The 15,032-nt window shown below is 46.9% G+C and overlaps 1 protein-coding gene across 1 annotated transcript in view; it reads left to right on the top strand.

The window, feature by feature from the left end:
• Positions 1–464: 464 nt before the first annotated feature.
• Positions 465–15,032, top strand: part of MROH7 (maestro heat like repeat family member 7) — a 42,785-nt gene continuing 28,217 nt past the window's right edge. Inside the window, exons 1-7 of the mRNA XM_057745657.1 lie at positions 465–1,692; positions 10,597–10,693; positions 10,749–10,920; positions 11,859–11,938; positions 12,241–12,370; positions 14,224–14,319; positions 14,833–14,937. Of these exons, the coding sequence (XP_057601640.1) occupies positions 465–1,692; positions 10,597–10,693; positions 10,749–10,920; positions 11,859–11,938; positions 12,241–12,370; positions 14,224–14,319; positions 14,833–14,937 (1,908 nt within the window). The remainder of the gene's footprint in view (positions 1,693–10,596; positions 10,694–10,748; positions 10,921–11,858; positions 11,939–12,240; positions 12,371–14,223; positions 14,320–14,832; positions 14,938–15,032) is intronic.

Raw genomic sequence — 15,032 nt, forward strand, 5'->3', positions numbered from 1 at the left:
GACTAAGATGTGCATAGTTCTTGCCAGTGGGGAGCTCGTCTCTAGAGGCGCTGGACCACTAAACAAGTCATTCAAATACAATGCCATGAATCATTTGCTTGGAGGAGTGGAATTAGCAAGGACAGTAGGAAGAGGTTATAGGCCAAGGCAATTGCATTTAAGGGCCATGAGCTGAAAAGGAGCAGGGTGTGGTCAAAGAAGGGAACACAGGGGATGGGCTAGAACCGAGAGAGCCAGGGGAGAGCCGTATAGGACAGGGCTGGACAGGTGGGCTGGGAGTGGTCATGAACGACCTTGTGAGGCACCCTGGGGCCTCCATGCTAAGGACGGTGGGGAGCCATGGAAGGGTTTCAGCAGGTGAAGACGAATTTGCCTTTTCTCCCTCTCAGGAGCACTGCAGGGAGCTCGACAGTTGGCTATCGGACAGAAGGGGGCAGTGGCACTGAGAGACCTCTGGACTGGGCATGGCCCTTAGTCCAGGGGCTAGTCTGGTCCTCCGTGAAGACGCAAAGATGACACCGAGTCTCAGCTCCACTGATGCCCCTGGTTTAGGCTCTGGCACCATCTCTGCACCCAACCCAGATGTGGACGTTGTTCCTACCTTGAATCCACGCCTGAGTCCTGGCTTGGCTCTTGTCCCAGACCTTAATTCAACTCTCAGTCCTTTCTCGGAGGAGGCTCCTGGCCTGGGGTCTGATAACACCCCCAGACCTGATGACAGCAGGGCCATGGCTCCAGCCTCCCTCCAGATCACCCCTGCCCACTCTGGTGAAGCCCGGGGTTTGGATTCCAATCACATCTCAAGGCCTAACTCACAGCGGGCCCCAAGTCCACCTTCAAACCTTGTTCTGAACCCTGACTCTATGGAGGCCCAGGGTCTGAGTTTGGGGAACCATTCTGGACCAGATTCTGAGGAGGCCTTCAACTCCCTCCCAAGCAAGACTTTTGATTTGGGTCAGAGTAACTCCCATTCTTCCAGGCCTGAATCAAACCCATTCAAGACTTATTCAAAAGAAAGTCTTGTTCTGGGACACAGCGTCTCCAGGCCAGGCTCAAAAGCTCTCCTTATTCCAGCCCCTCACTCTTCTCTGGATCCTGGTCCCAATCAGCTGCTCAGCGTGGGCCCAGGAAACATCTCCAAGCTGGACCTGAATGCAGCTCCAAATTCTCCTGGGTCCCTCATGCCAGACATGAATGAGACCAAAACTTTGGTTTCACATAACATCTCTGGATCTGTTTCAAAAAGAACCTTTGGTGCAGCCTGGAACAAGAGTTCCCAGGGAACCATCAATGCGGCTTCAAATGGCAATCCCAAGTCTGATTTGAACATGACCATCACTCAGGGTTCATGCTTGACCCTGGTTCCTGGTTCCAGTGATGCTATCAGCCTGCACTCCAGCACCCATGGACCCAACTCCACCCTTTCTCCACCCTCATGCATGACCCTGATCTTGAGCTCCAATGAGACTCTGAGCCTGGGCTCCAGCCTCATCTTCAGCGACACCTCCACCCTGACACTGAGCAGCCAGCAGGATTGTTCCGAGGACAACAGCATCCACACCGTGCCTCTGGAGGGGAATCTGGGCAGCCGGAGCAAGATGACTAGTGTTGAGGTGGGCCAGCTCCCCCTGGGGTTCCCCACCAGTGACCCCATGAATAAGGACTCCACGGCCTTCCAGAGCATCCCTCAGGGTGAGTAAGGCCAGAGCACCAGCCTGAGAGAGGACACTGACCTGGAAGAACACTATTCAGACTTGTAGGGCAGGGAGGGGAGGAGAGAGGGTAAAGAAAGAAAACAGCATGCAGTGGATAACATGCAATATATTAATTACACACGAGAGATCTAGTGCTCAGCTCCTGCTTGCTGTGTGATTTGGGACAAGTTACTTAATCTCTGTGAGCTTCAATTTTCTTAACTGTAATATAATATCTCCATATAATAATACTTTCATTCTGTCCAAATTACAAGTCAACTAACTATACCTTCCTTTCTTTATTGATAAATTTCAGGTCTGGATTCTCAAGTCAAAGTTTGACCAGTGGAGTAGGCAGGCTTGAGTTTTTGAGGTCCCCACCTATGTGAAGCCTTAGGGTCCTATCTGGAACCTATGGCTCACTTCTGATGTGCAAGAGTTCTGTAAATGAATCCCCCACCAGTTTTTGATGTTGTGAAGATCTTATCCCAGTTATTTATATCTCCAAATATTTTTGTTTGTTCATGCACCAATACCCTATTGCAATTAAAAAAAATTACCCTGGCTTTGCAATTATGCATTCCTATGTGATAGGGTGAGAATCCCTCTTTAAAGCTCTCAAAGCTATTCTGAGGACAACAGCATCCACACCATCCCCTGGAGGCTATTTGAACACCCTCATTCTTCCATACACATTTTAAAATACATTTGTGTAGGTCCTCAAAAAGTCTTTCTGGCATTTTTATTGGAATGTTATTAATCTATCCATCTATTCGAGTTTACTTTATATAGGATATATCCTTTACTAGAATTTTAAAAATTCTCCATAAAAGACTAGTGCATTTTTGGATAGGTTAATTCTTAGGTACTTTATAGTTTTTATTGCTACCATGAATCACATCTTATTTTCTAATACAATTCTTATTTTGTACTGATGATGCTGATGATGTAGAGAAACTTTGTTTGCACAAGTTGGTCTTTTGGTTTAAACAGCTTTATTGAGATGAAATTTACATGTCATAAAAGCCACTCAAAGTGTAAAATTTAATGGTTTTAAAGTATACATAGACATAGAATTGTGCAACCATCAATTGTGCACAATCAATTTTAGAACATTTTCAAAAGTAGCTGAACTATTTTACATTCCTACCAGCAGTATATGAGGATTCCAGTTTTCCCACATCCTCACCAATACTTGTTGTTTGTCTTTTTTTTTTTTTACGAAAAGCTAAGAATTGTTTTAAATTTTTTTAAAAAGTTATTATTTTAAAAAAATTTATTTATTTATTTATTTATTTATTTATTGGATTTATTTTTTTATTGGCTGTGTTGGGTCTTCGTTGCTGCACATGGACTTTCTCTTGTTGCTGTGAGTGGGGGCTACTCTTCATTGTGGTGCGTGGGCTAATCATTGTGGTGGCTTCTCTTGTGGAGCACGGGCTCTAGGCTCGTGGGCTTCAGTAGTTGCAGCACATGGGCTCAATAGTTGTGGCTCACGGGCTCTAGAGCACAGGCTCAATAGTTGTGGCGCATGGGCTTAGTTGCTCCGCAGCCTGTGGTATCTTCCTGGGGCAGGGATCGAATCTGTGTCCCCTGCATTGGCAGATGATTCTTAACCACTGCGCCACCTAGGAAATCCCAAGAATTATTTTATATTATATTTCTGCACTACTAATCTCTCCTTGCCAACACTTGTTATTTTCTATTTTTTAGAAAAAATTTTTGTAATAGCCATCCAAGAGTGTGAAGTAGTATTTCATTGTGATTTTGATTTGCATTTCCCTAGTGACTAATGATGTTGAGCATTTTTAATATGCTTACTGGCCACTTGTATATCTTTTTTGGAGACATAACTATTCAAATCCTTTGCCCATTTTCAAATTTGATTGCTTTTTTGTTGTTCAGTTTTAGGAGTGCTTTACACATTCTGGATATTAATTCCTTATCATATATACAATTTGTAAATATTGGCACTCATTCTGTGAGTTGTCTTTTCATTCTTTTGGCATTGTCCTTTGATGCATAAAAGTGTTTAATTTTGATGAGAACCAATTTGACTACTCTTTTATTATCTGTTATTTTGGTGTTATGTTCAAGAAATTGTTGCCATATCCAATGTCATAAGGATTTCCCCCTATGTTCTCTTCTAAGAGTTTCATAGTTTAGGCTTTTAAGTTTAGTCTTTGAGTTAATTTTTGTATATAGTATGAGGTAGGGGTCCAGCTTCATTCTTTTGCATGAGGATATCCAGTTTTTTTAGAACCATCTGTTGAAAAGAGCATCATTTTTCCACTGAATGGTTTTTGTACCTTTGCAAAAATCAGTTGACCATATATATATAAGGGTTTATTTCTATCTTATTCCATTGGTCTTTATGTCTGTCCTTATGCAGTCCCACACTGTTTTGATTTCTATAGCTTTGTAGTAAGTTTTTTTAAATTAATTAATTAATTTTATTGGCTGTGTTGGGTCTTTTTTTTGCTGTGCGCGGGCTTTCTTTAGTTGCAGTGAGTGGGGGCTACTCTTCGTTGTGGTGTGCGGGGTCCTCATTGCCGTGGCTTCTCTTGTTGCAGAGCATGGGCTCTAGGTGTGTGGGCTTCAGTAGTTGCAGCACATGGGCTCAGTACTGGTGGCTCACAGCTCTAGAGCACAGGCTCAATAGTTGTGGCACACAGGCTTAGTTGCTCCATGGCATATGGGATCTTCCTGGAGCAGGGATTGAACCCATGTCCCCTGCATTGGCAAGCGGATTCTTAACCACTGCACCACCTAGGAAGCCCATAGCTTTGTAGTAAGTTTGAAACCAGGAAATATCAGTCTGCCAACTTTCTTCTTTTTCAAGATTGTTTTGGCTGTTTTGGGTCAATCTTTGCTTTTTTTAATAGGAGCATTTTGTCCATTTGGATTTTTAAAAACAATGTATTTTCAAACTGTACTTGGCTTTAAAAAACTTTTCCAAGATATATAACGTATCAGTAAAGTATGTAAAGTGCACTACTAACCTTAAGTGTACAGCTTGATGAATATTTACATATCTATACACCCTGGTGACTACCACTCAGATCAAGATACAGATCTTTTCCAGCATCCCAGAACCTTCCCTTGTGACCCTTTCCAATCAATACCCCTTCTTCTGGAGCACAGTTTCTCATTCTTGGCACTATTGACATTTTGTGTTAGATAGATCTTTGTTGGTGGGTGTGGGTGTGTGGAGGCTGTTCTATGCATTATGAGATGCTCGCTGGACTCTGCCCAGTAGATGCTAGTAGTAATATCCCCCCTCACAAGTTGTGATAACCAAAAATGTCTCCAGACATTGCCAAATGTTTCATGGGGGGCAAGATTGCCCTCAGTTATCAATGACCCTAGAGGAAACAATTCTGATTTGTATCACCATAGACTAGTTTTGCCTGTTTTTGAACTTCTTATCAATAGGATACTACTGTACATACTGTTTTGGCTCTGGCTTCTTCCTCTCCTTTTTTTTTTTAGCTCTTTATTGGAGTATAATTGCTTTACACTGTTGTGCCAGTTTCTGCTGTACAACAAAGTGAATCAGCTGTATTTATACATATACTCCCATATCCCCTCCCTCCCACCTTCCCTATCCCACCCCTCTAAGTCATCACCAATCATTGAGTTGATCTGGCTCTGGCTTCTTTAGCCAACATTATGTCATGCGGATTCCACATTGTGGCAGGTATCATAGTTGATTCTTTTTATTGTTCTGTAGTATTCCATCTTATGAACATGCCACAATTCGTTTATCGATTCTTTTGCTGATGGACATTAGGATTTTTTCTACTTTTTGGATATTATGAATAAAGTTACTTTGAACATTTTTGTACATGTCTTTTGGTGCGCAGATACACTTATTTATCTAGAAGAGGAATTTCTGGGTCTTAGCATAAGCATATGTTTAGCTTTAGTAGATATTGCCAATTTTTTGAAGTGGTTGAATTAATTTACCTTTTCACATATGAGAGTTCTAATTGCTCCACATCCTCATTTCATATTGTTAGTTTTTAAAATTTTAGCCATTCTTGGGGGTGTCTAATGATATTTTGGTGTGGTTTTAATTTGCATTTTTGATGACTACTGATGTTAAGCATCTTTTAATATGATTATTGTCAATTTGTATATCCTTTTTTATGAAGTGGCTATTCAAGTCTTTTGCTCATTTAAAAAATTTAGGTTGTCTTTTTCTTATTGATTTGTGGAAATTCTTTATATTGATATAATCCAGATATGTGTACCAAAGGTTGTGAAAATAGTCTCATATTTCCCCCTAGAAGTTTTATTGTTTTGTCTTTCACATTAAATTTATAATGCATTGTGTATTAATTTTGGAAAACTTCGTGATAGAGGGACTTAAGGCACATTCCACCCCCCTACCCCCTACCGTGTGGACCAGACCATTTATTGCAAAGACTGTAATTTCCCCTCTAAATTGCAGTGTCACCTTTGAGGTAAATCAAGTGACTGTATATGTGTAGGTTTATCTCTGGACTCTTTCTGTTCCTTTGTTTGTCTATCCTTAACCATAGCCTTAATTACTGTGTTTTAGAGTAAGGCTTGATATTTAGTAGTGGAAGTCCTCCAAATTTGTGCTTTCTCTGGATTGTCTATTCTAGGTGCTTTACTTTTCCATATAGATTCTAGAAACAGCTTGTCCATAAAATAAAATAAAAATCTGTTAGATTTCCATTGGAATTTCATTGAATCTACAAATCAATCTATGTAGCATTATCTTCTTTATAATACTGTGTTTTCCTACCCATAGTCCATTTATATTTAATTTAATTATGGATGGTTTTAAAAGTTTTTTTTAATTTTTAAATTGAAGTATAGTTGATTTACAGTTATGGGTAGCTATCATCTTATGTTTGTGTTCTTTGTTCTGCTTACTCTATATTTCTTTTTTTCCACTTTTTTTGGTTTTTGGATTGTTTTTCCTCCCTCTTTTTTCCATTACTTTTGTGGAAGTTATATACCGTTTTAAGTCTTTTAGTGATTCTCTAGAAACTACAATGTGCATATTTAATCACAAAGTCCTACTAATCAATACATTTATCTTCCTCCTAGACAGTTTAAGACTTAGAAACGCGTTAACCCTGTTTAATCCCCCTCTCCCCCCACCAATTTATATGCTCTCCTGGTAATGTATATTAATTCTGTCTTTTTCTTACCCCTATAAACATTATTATTATTTTATGTAGTTAATGTTCTTATATTTACCAAAATATTAACCTCTTTTTCTTATTTGCTTGTTGCATCTCAGACCTTCTGTCTGCGATTAATTTCCTTTTGCCTGAAGTACATCCTTTAGAATTTGCTTTAGTGAATTCTGCTGATGGCAAACTCTTTCCATTTTTGTCTGTAAATGCCTCTATTTATCCCTCATTCTTTTAAAAAATTTAAAACAATAAAAACTTGCAGAAAAGTTGAAAGTACAGTATAAAAATTTTTTCTGAATAATTTGATAAATTGCCAGATGATATCCTATCAATCTTGAATTTTAGTATGTGTTTCTTACAAAAAAGGATAAAAGTTAACCATCAAAATCAGGAAATTAATACTGATGCACTGCTACCATCTAATCCTCAAGCCTCATTCAAATGTCACCAATTGTCCCAGAAATGTTCTTTATTAAAAAAGTATTCAGGTCAGAATCATTCATTGCACTTTTTTGTCTCATTTGTTTTGTTTCCCCCAGCCCTCAGACTTTTCTTGACTGTCATGTCCTTGATACATTGGAAGATTACAGGCCAGCTATTTTATAAGATGTGCCTCATTTTGGGTTTGTCTGATGTTTCCTCATGATCAGATTCATGTCATGCATCTTTGACAGGAATAGAAAAATGTGATGCTGGGTTATTCTCACTGCTTATTTATTTATTTATTTATTTATTTATTTATTTATTTATATTATTGGCTGTGTTGGGTCTTTGTTGCTGTGCGCAGGCTTTCTTTAGTTGCAGTGAATGGGGGCTGCTCTTTGCTGTGGTGCATGGGCTTCTCATTGCGGTGGCTTCTCTTGTTGAGGAACACAGGCTCTCGGTGCGTGGGCTGCAGTAGTTGTAGCACATGGGCTCAATAGTTGTGGCTCATGGGCTTTAGAGTGCAGGCTCAGTAGTTGTGGCGCACAGGCTTAGTTGCTCCTCGGCATGTGGGATCTTCCCAGACCAGGGCTGGAACTCGTGTCCCCTGCATTGGCAGGCGGATCCTTAACCACTGCGCCACCAGCGAAGCCCTCTCACTGCATCTTATCTGGTGGTGTATGGTTTTGATTTGTTCCATTACTGGTGATGTTCACTTTGATCACTTGAGTACAATGGTTGCTGCCAAGGTTTTCCACTATAAAGTCATTATTTACTCCTTTGTAGTAAATATTATGTATAAAATATTACGGAGACACTTTGAAACTATGTAAATATCCCATTCCTCACCAAACTTTCAATTTAGTCATTTACTTACTTATATTAGTATGGACCTATGTTTTCCTAGTTTACTTGATGGACCATAATCTGTTGCCACCATCATTTATTGTGATACTCTAACTGTCCCCAGTTTGACCAAGGAATCCCCTTTGAGCAAGCTTTATCTCGTTGACATGTCCCCGTAATTCCTTGGGCTCTCTTCCTTGTTTTCTGGTATAAGATGTCTCAGGCTCATCTGCATTTTCTCTGCCCAAGTCCTAGAATCAGCCATTTCTCCAAGGAGCCTTATTCCTTTTAGTGGAGAATGGTATTTAGAAGCCAAGATTTGGTGCCAGCTGTATTCACTGCTATCAAGGTATCTCTGCTTCTCACTATCGACTCCATCCTCCAGTAGCCTCTAGTGGCCAAGCTGCCCCTGATGTTCCAATCTCTCTGCTTGGGCTTCTCCTGAGCCCCCTTACATCAAGGCCTCTATTGGCCCTGCTCAGCCAAGTGCCCATACCTGGACGAATCACTGCAGCTGGGGGTACAGGAATCTCTTATTGGCCAAGCGTGGGTCCTGGGTCCACCTTTACTTGTTTGTTTGTTAATTGATGTATAGTTGATTTACAATATTATATTAGTTTCAGGTGTAAAGCCCACCCTTATTTGAAGAGGGGTGATGGGTAGGGTTTGCATCTTCACCTAGCTACATGGAATGAGTAGCCCACAGGGAAGACAGAGGCTTTTTCACCAGGAGAAAGATGAGGAATTTTGGGCCTGACAAAATAGCATGTTTCTACTATAACAAATAAGAGTTTAACTCTAAACTGTGATAACAGCTGAAAGAAGAGAATAGCATGATGCGCGAGAGGATCACAGTGGGCCTTTCATTAGGGGCCCAGGTGAGGGGAGGCCTCTCTGAGAAGTGGCAGGCAGGCAGAGACATGAAGGATGGGGCTCTACCTGGGCAAGGGGGTGTGGCAGGTAGAGGAAACCACCTGTGCAAAGGCCCTGAGGGGGATGCTCGCTGGGCCTGGAAGGAGGCCAGTGTGGCAGGAGCATGGTGAGCGAGGGGAGAGCAGGGGGAGGTGAGGCTGGGGAGGTAGGCAGGGGAGACTGACCCGGCAGGGCCTTGAAGGCACTAAAAGGATGCTAGCTTTATGCTCGGTGAAATGGGGTCCCCTTGAAGGGTTTTAGGGATGGGAGCTCAGTCTGCCTGCTGGGGGAGTAAGGATAGGAGGGGCCCAGCAGGGGAGCGGGGAAGGGGCCCTGCTACACCATATCTTTACCCTCCCTCTTCTCTCCTCAATGAAACATGACATGCAGGGGCCTTCAGTGAAGTAGCCTCAGGGCAGAGAGAGGATGACAACGAAATGGCTCTGGTATGTTTCCTGCCAGCCCCCACCTGACTTTTCTGGGATGCCCTCTCCCCCCGCCCCCCATCCCACCCCCAGCTTCCTTGTTTCTCTGCCCGACTCTTCTCTACTCCTTGCCACTCATCACCACCCGAAGCACAATAGGCTTTATAAGTTTATCTTATTTCTTGTTAGTCTCGCGCACCAGGCTGCATCCTCTGTAAATCAGGGGTTTTCGTTTGTCTTGTTCCCAGCTCTATTCCTGGCATCTAGAGCAGTGCCTGGCATATCCTAGGCGCTTGATAACAGTTTTTTAGAAAATGGAATGAATTGTGAGAGGATCTCTAAAAGCGGAAGAAAAGGGAATTCCCTGGCGGTCCAGTGGTTAGGACAATACGCTTTTACTGGTAGGGCCTGGGTTCGAGCCCTGGTCGGGAAACTAAGATCCTGCAAGCTGCGTGGCATGGCCAAATTTAAAGGGTGGGGGGGGGGGGGGTGGTGTGTGTAAAAAAGCTAGAAATGACTTTTTTTTAGGACACAGGCTCAACCCAGATCTTGACCATGCAGCAGGCCTCAGGAGCCCAGAAAAAGCCAGCACCTGCAGGCCTTGGTGAGGGCCAGTGGGGGCAGACTGGACAGGCTTGTAGACTTGAGTGTGACACACGGAGTGTGGGTGAGCCTGGTTGGCGGACAGAATCTGGAGGCAGGGGGTCCACGAAGGCCAGACCGTGCAACCTCTTCTCTTGACAGGAGGAGTGGGAAAGAGCTTGTGGCATCTTTGACCCACCACACTGTCCATTAGATTTTCTCATTTTATTTTCTTTACTATGTACTTTATCTATTTCATGATTGTTTCTTCTTCTGCCTTACAATAATGAGAACTAATAGATTAATTAGACATTGGTTAATGTATTCCCTCTCTCAGGTAGCAGAATCCCTTAGTCTGACTAGTGTGTGTTCTTAAGAAGAGTAGACACTAGAAGGCCCTTACAAGGTATCACTTCAGATGGTATTTCCGCGTGAGGTGCGGGGACCCTTTCTGTCCTATTGGCTGCGGCCTCTTCTCCGTTTTGGATGGAGAGGAGAGAGTGCTTTGCGGTCTCTGATATCTGGTCTTCCCCCCAGTGCTGGGCTACAGGGATTGTCCCCAACCTCCCTGCGGCCACCACGATCTTCTCACGTCTTCACCCGCCTCAGGTTCCCCCGTGGTTTCTCACGTCTCGTGAGCCGATGCTGGGGGCTGGCAGCCGGGGCGGAGCAGGCTGGCGTGCCTGCAGGTGGCAGGTGGCGGGGCGTGTAGGGACAGCCCCCGAGGGGCGGTTTCGGGGTGGCTCCCACCCTGCGGCTTTGCCCTCTGCTGCCCCCGAGGTCGAGAATGCCCTCAGCCTCCAGAAGAGCCGGGACGTGCTGGACATGGAAGACGAGAAGAAGACCATGAAGAAGCTGATGGTACGCAAGCCGCTTGGGGGTCTGTGGTGTCCAGGTGGGGCGGGGGTGGCAGTCCTGCTGCACCCACTGACGAGGCAGGGTGGGGTGGTGCAGGGTGGGCGGAGGGCCGTCGAGGCACAGACCCGTGGGCTTGAGGCTCAGCTCCCCCCGACTGCCCCCACCTACCCTGGGGGAGCTCGGCCAACTCACTTCCCTCCTCTGAGCCTCACGCTTAATATCTCACACATGATTGTGATAAAACCTGTCACTGGCTTGTTGGGAGGACACAACCCAAAGGTTAGTTCACGGGGAAGCCTTAGGCACGTGGGAGCCGTCATTATTGTTTTATACATTATCTCCCCCCAAGTTCCTTCTGATGGGGAACTGCTGAAGGAACTCCCCTTTCCTCTTTGCTAAATACAGTCACTTCTCGTTTATCCACCAGAATGTGTGGGCTGGGATTACCATGGAAGTTTCTGGAATTATATCTAGCTATAGAGAAAAGAATCCTTGCCTTTGATACTTTCATTTAATTAACTTTAATTGAGCACCTCCTGGGCGTTGTGCTAGATCAAAAGTGAGAAGCACTCAGAAGGCCATTTTAAAGGAATTCAAGTGGAGCACTTTCAAGCGCCACGCGTGGTGGTTTTTGCGTCAGGCCGGTCCATGGTTTAGATATCCTTCCCCATCAGGGGGGCTGCTGACACAGTTCTTGCTGAGCCCTACGTGTGGCGGTGCAGCGGGTTAGGGCTTGGCGTGTTTTCGGGGGCCTTGAACCGAGGGCTCTGGACGAGGTTTGAGCCGTCAGCTGGCTCCCCCCACGGGGGGCTGGGCAGGGTGTGGAGGCTGCCCAGGCTGAGGGACTGCCGCGGGCTGCTCCCTGTGAGGGGGAGCGGCCTCGGCCCTGGTGGTCTGCAGCAGCCTGCCCCTCGCCGGCACCTCCGTGGTCCCCTGTCCAGAAGCAGATCCAGGAGGAGCCGCCGGATTCTCTCTCGAGCTCCGTCCGCCAGCAGGCCATGCAGACCCTGACCCAGCTGAGGTGACCGCCTCCCCTTCCCCTGACCCCAGCTCCTTTCCCTCTACCCACGGGCCCCACCTGTCTCTCTGGGGCCTCTCTGCTGCGTGCGGCCCCAGCCCAGGCCCGGGGCTTCTCCTTTCACCTTGCCAAGGCCCTGCCAGGGCTGTCTGCCCTGCACCCCACGTCCCCCCTCCTCCCCACCACATCCTGTGCTTTTGTGGATCTGAATCTCAGCCCTCATCCCAGCCCTGCATCCTTCTCTTCCTGCCTTCAGCCCTAGGGACCCCCTGACTCCATGCCCTTGCTTTCTGTCTCTTCCCCAGTCAATCCCAGCTCGTCCTGGGTGTGCAGGAACGGTCGGAGCTGATGAACACATGCGTGAAGAGTGTGTTCTCCCTGCCCTCTGTGCAGGCCATGCAGGAGAAAGATGAGGCCAAGGCTGAGGCCACACAGGTGAGGCAGGGCCCTCCCTGGTGGGACCTTGGGGCCATCTGGTGTCCTCAGAGCGAGGCATGCTCCTGGACTCCCAGCAGGGAGAGGGTGTTCTGGGAGGTAGATTTGAATCTTCACCCTCATACTCAAGCAGCTTGGGCAATTCGCCTCCCCTCTCCTGGCCTGAGTAGGCACTTGATAAATGTTTGGTGAATGAATGACTCTGTGGACTAAAGGATCCCTCATCTGAAGCACTGTCTACGTTGAGCTGTGCCCCAGGAGAAAGAAGTGGGCAGGTTTTGCATGGCCTCAGGAGGTGGCCAGGCTTGGGAGGAAGAGGCCTGAGGACTGGGTGAGCTGGGGCTGAGGCCTGGAAGTGGAACCTCAAGGGGCTCCCATGAGCATCTTCAAACACCTGCAGGATTGTCCCAGGAGGAGTGATCAGAGGCGACCCTTTGTGTAGGATGGGGTCAGCGGGGGAGGTTAGGGAGAGGGATGTCAGCTCTGCGTGAGGCCCATGCATGCATCCTTCCATTCCGCAAATATTAACTGACGCCTAATTCAGAAGTATAGAGGTACGACACGGTGGGGCTGAGGGCAGACTGCCAAAGTATCATACAAATAAATGCAATGACAACAGTGGTACGTGTTGCAAGCAAGAAGTACGTGATACTATGAAGAGCCTGGAGTGGGGGGAACCTGACCTTGTTGGGGGTTAGGGGTCATGAAGCTAGAGGTGAGAGGTTACGGAAGAGCTAACTAGTTGAAGGGGATGGCAGCAGGAAGAGTGTGCCAAGTATCGGGAACAGCCTGTGCAGCTGCCTGAGGACGGAGAGAACATGATGACTGCAGGGATGATAAGCAGTGTGGCTGGAATCCAGAGGGTGAGGTGAGAGAGCACGGGGTGGGGCCAGACCAGCCACAGTGTGAAGGCTCTGAGTCCCGGAGGTGGTGCACTTGAGGGAAGACCCAAAGGAGAGATGGGGAATCCCTGCTGGGTGCGAAGAGAGCCCGCAGCCTTCATGTAGTACCAGGCCAGGCCAGCAGAGGTCAGTGCTGCACAGTGATGGGCTGAAGATGGGCGGGAAGGAGGAGGTAGTTGGCCAATGAGGCTTGCTTGGTGGTTGTGGTGTAAGCCTGGTGTACACCGACTCAGGAAGCCTGGACCAAGACAGCCTGGAAGGTGGATGTGGAGAGCGGTGGGAAGAGGGGAGGCAGGGGACAGAGGGTCTCAAAGACACTGCTCAGCCTTGTGTGTGTGTAGTGCTTGCCCCCTCCTAAGATAATTTCAAGGCTGTGGTGTGGCTGAGAAAGGAAGAGACAACTGGGCAGAAGAGAGATGGCTCCTGGAGGGGGCAGCTTAGGAAATCTATTTGGATCTAGGAGGAGTGATTTAAAAAGCAATCAGACCATTTCCCCAGAGACAATAATATAAGTAAGGTTGGTCGTCCGTTGATCTAGCCCTCACAGTTCCAGAGCATGTTCCCACTCATCGTCTCCTGTTCCTCACAAAGTGAAACTTCCTATGTGGCCTTGGACAAGTGCCTCTTCATTTGTACAATGAGAAAAGCACTTTGAGGACAAAGTGATATGGTTGTGCAAATCACGAGGCACTCCCCTGGCCCATGGTAGATTCTCAGTAAATGCCAGGCCTCGGATTCCTCCCCTTGTAAGCGAAGAAGGGCAGAGAAAATAATGACCAACTTGTCGATAGGGAAACTGTAACCTGTGGAGGGGAAGTAATTTGTCCAATGTCAAGGTTAGTCAAGATGTGGGGCCAGAAAGCAGCTCCCCTGGGTCCACACCGGGGATTGCCTGGGGCTGGGGTCTGCTCCAAAGGCTCCCTAGTGGCTCGGTCCTCCTCCTGCCCATAGATCCTTTACCTTCAGACCTTGGGTGCCCTGCAGACCCTTCTCAATGCCCTCTTCAATGAGGACCCCACTCCTGCTGGGCTGAAGAGCATCCTGGAGGTATGGCGGCAGGGAGGAGAGGAGGGGCGGAGGAGAATGGAGAACTGACTCAGGAGAATTGGGGGGGGTGGGGCGGTGGGCAGGGCTGGACCCAGAAAGAGTACTTGACTTCAGGGTATCTTGTGCTAGGTTTCTGCTTGCCTGCCCCTCTCACAGGCCGTGTCCCAAACTCCTGCCCCTTCACTCTCTCCCTATGCCCCATACTCCTGCTACAGCTGCCCCTGTATCCTCACTTTCTAAATTCTTGCCCCTGTCTCTCTCTTATCCTCAAGACTCTCCTGCTTTCATCTCTCTCCTCACTGACCTCTGTCCTCCCTCTGGTCTTCTGGTCCTGTCCTCGGCTTCTGGACTCTGTGCCTCCCTATGCTCTAAGACGAGGAGGAGGGCTGTGGGGGGTTGCCCTTATGCTCTCCCAAGAAGCTTCCCGATGATGGGTGAAGGCTGGCCTGCCCGTCCAGGAAGCAGAGGCCGGTATCCAGCGTGTAGCTCTGAGTCTTGCCCTTTTCCCCACAGCCTCTGGGGCCCTGGATGAACTCTGGGAAGGCCCATGAGAGGGCACGGGCTGTGAAATGCAACGTCTCTGTGTTGAAGCACATGCTTCTGACCCTGCCTTGCTCTGTGAGTGGCCCTGGAAGCGGGGAGGGGACCCTACTAGAGAGAATCTGCCCGGCTCTGAGGGAGCCGTGCGTCCGTCCAGAGATTCCCAGGCGGCC

This window comes from Hippopotamus amphibius, chromosome 1, assembly GCF_030028045.1.
Source record: "Hippopotamus amphibius kiboko isolate mHipAmp2 chromosome 1, mHipAmp2.hap2, whole genome shotgun sequence".
Taxonomy (NCBI): Eukaryota; Metazoa; Chordata; class Mammalia; order Artiodactyla; family Hippopotamidae; genus Hippopotamus; species Hippopotamus amphibius.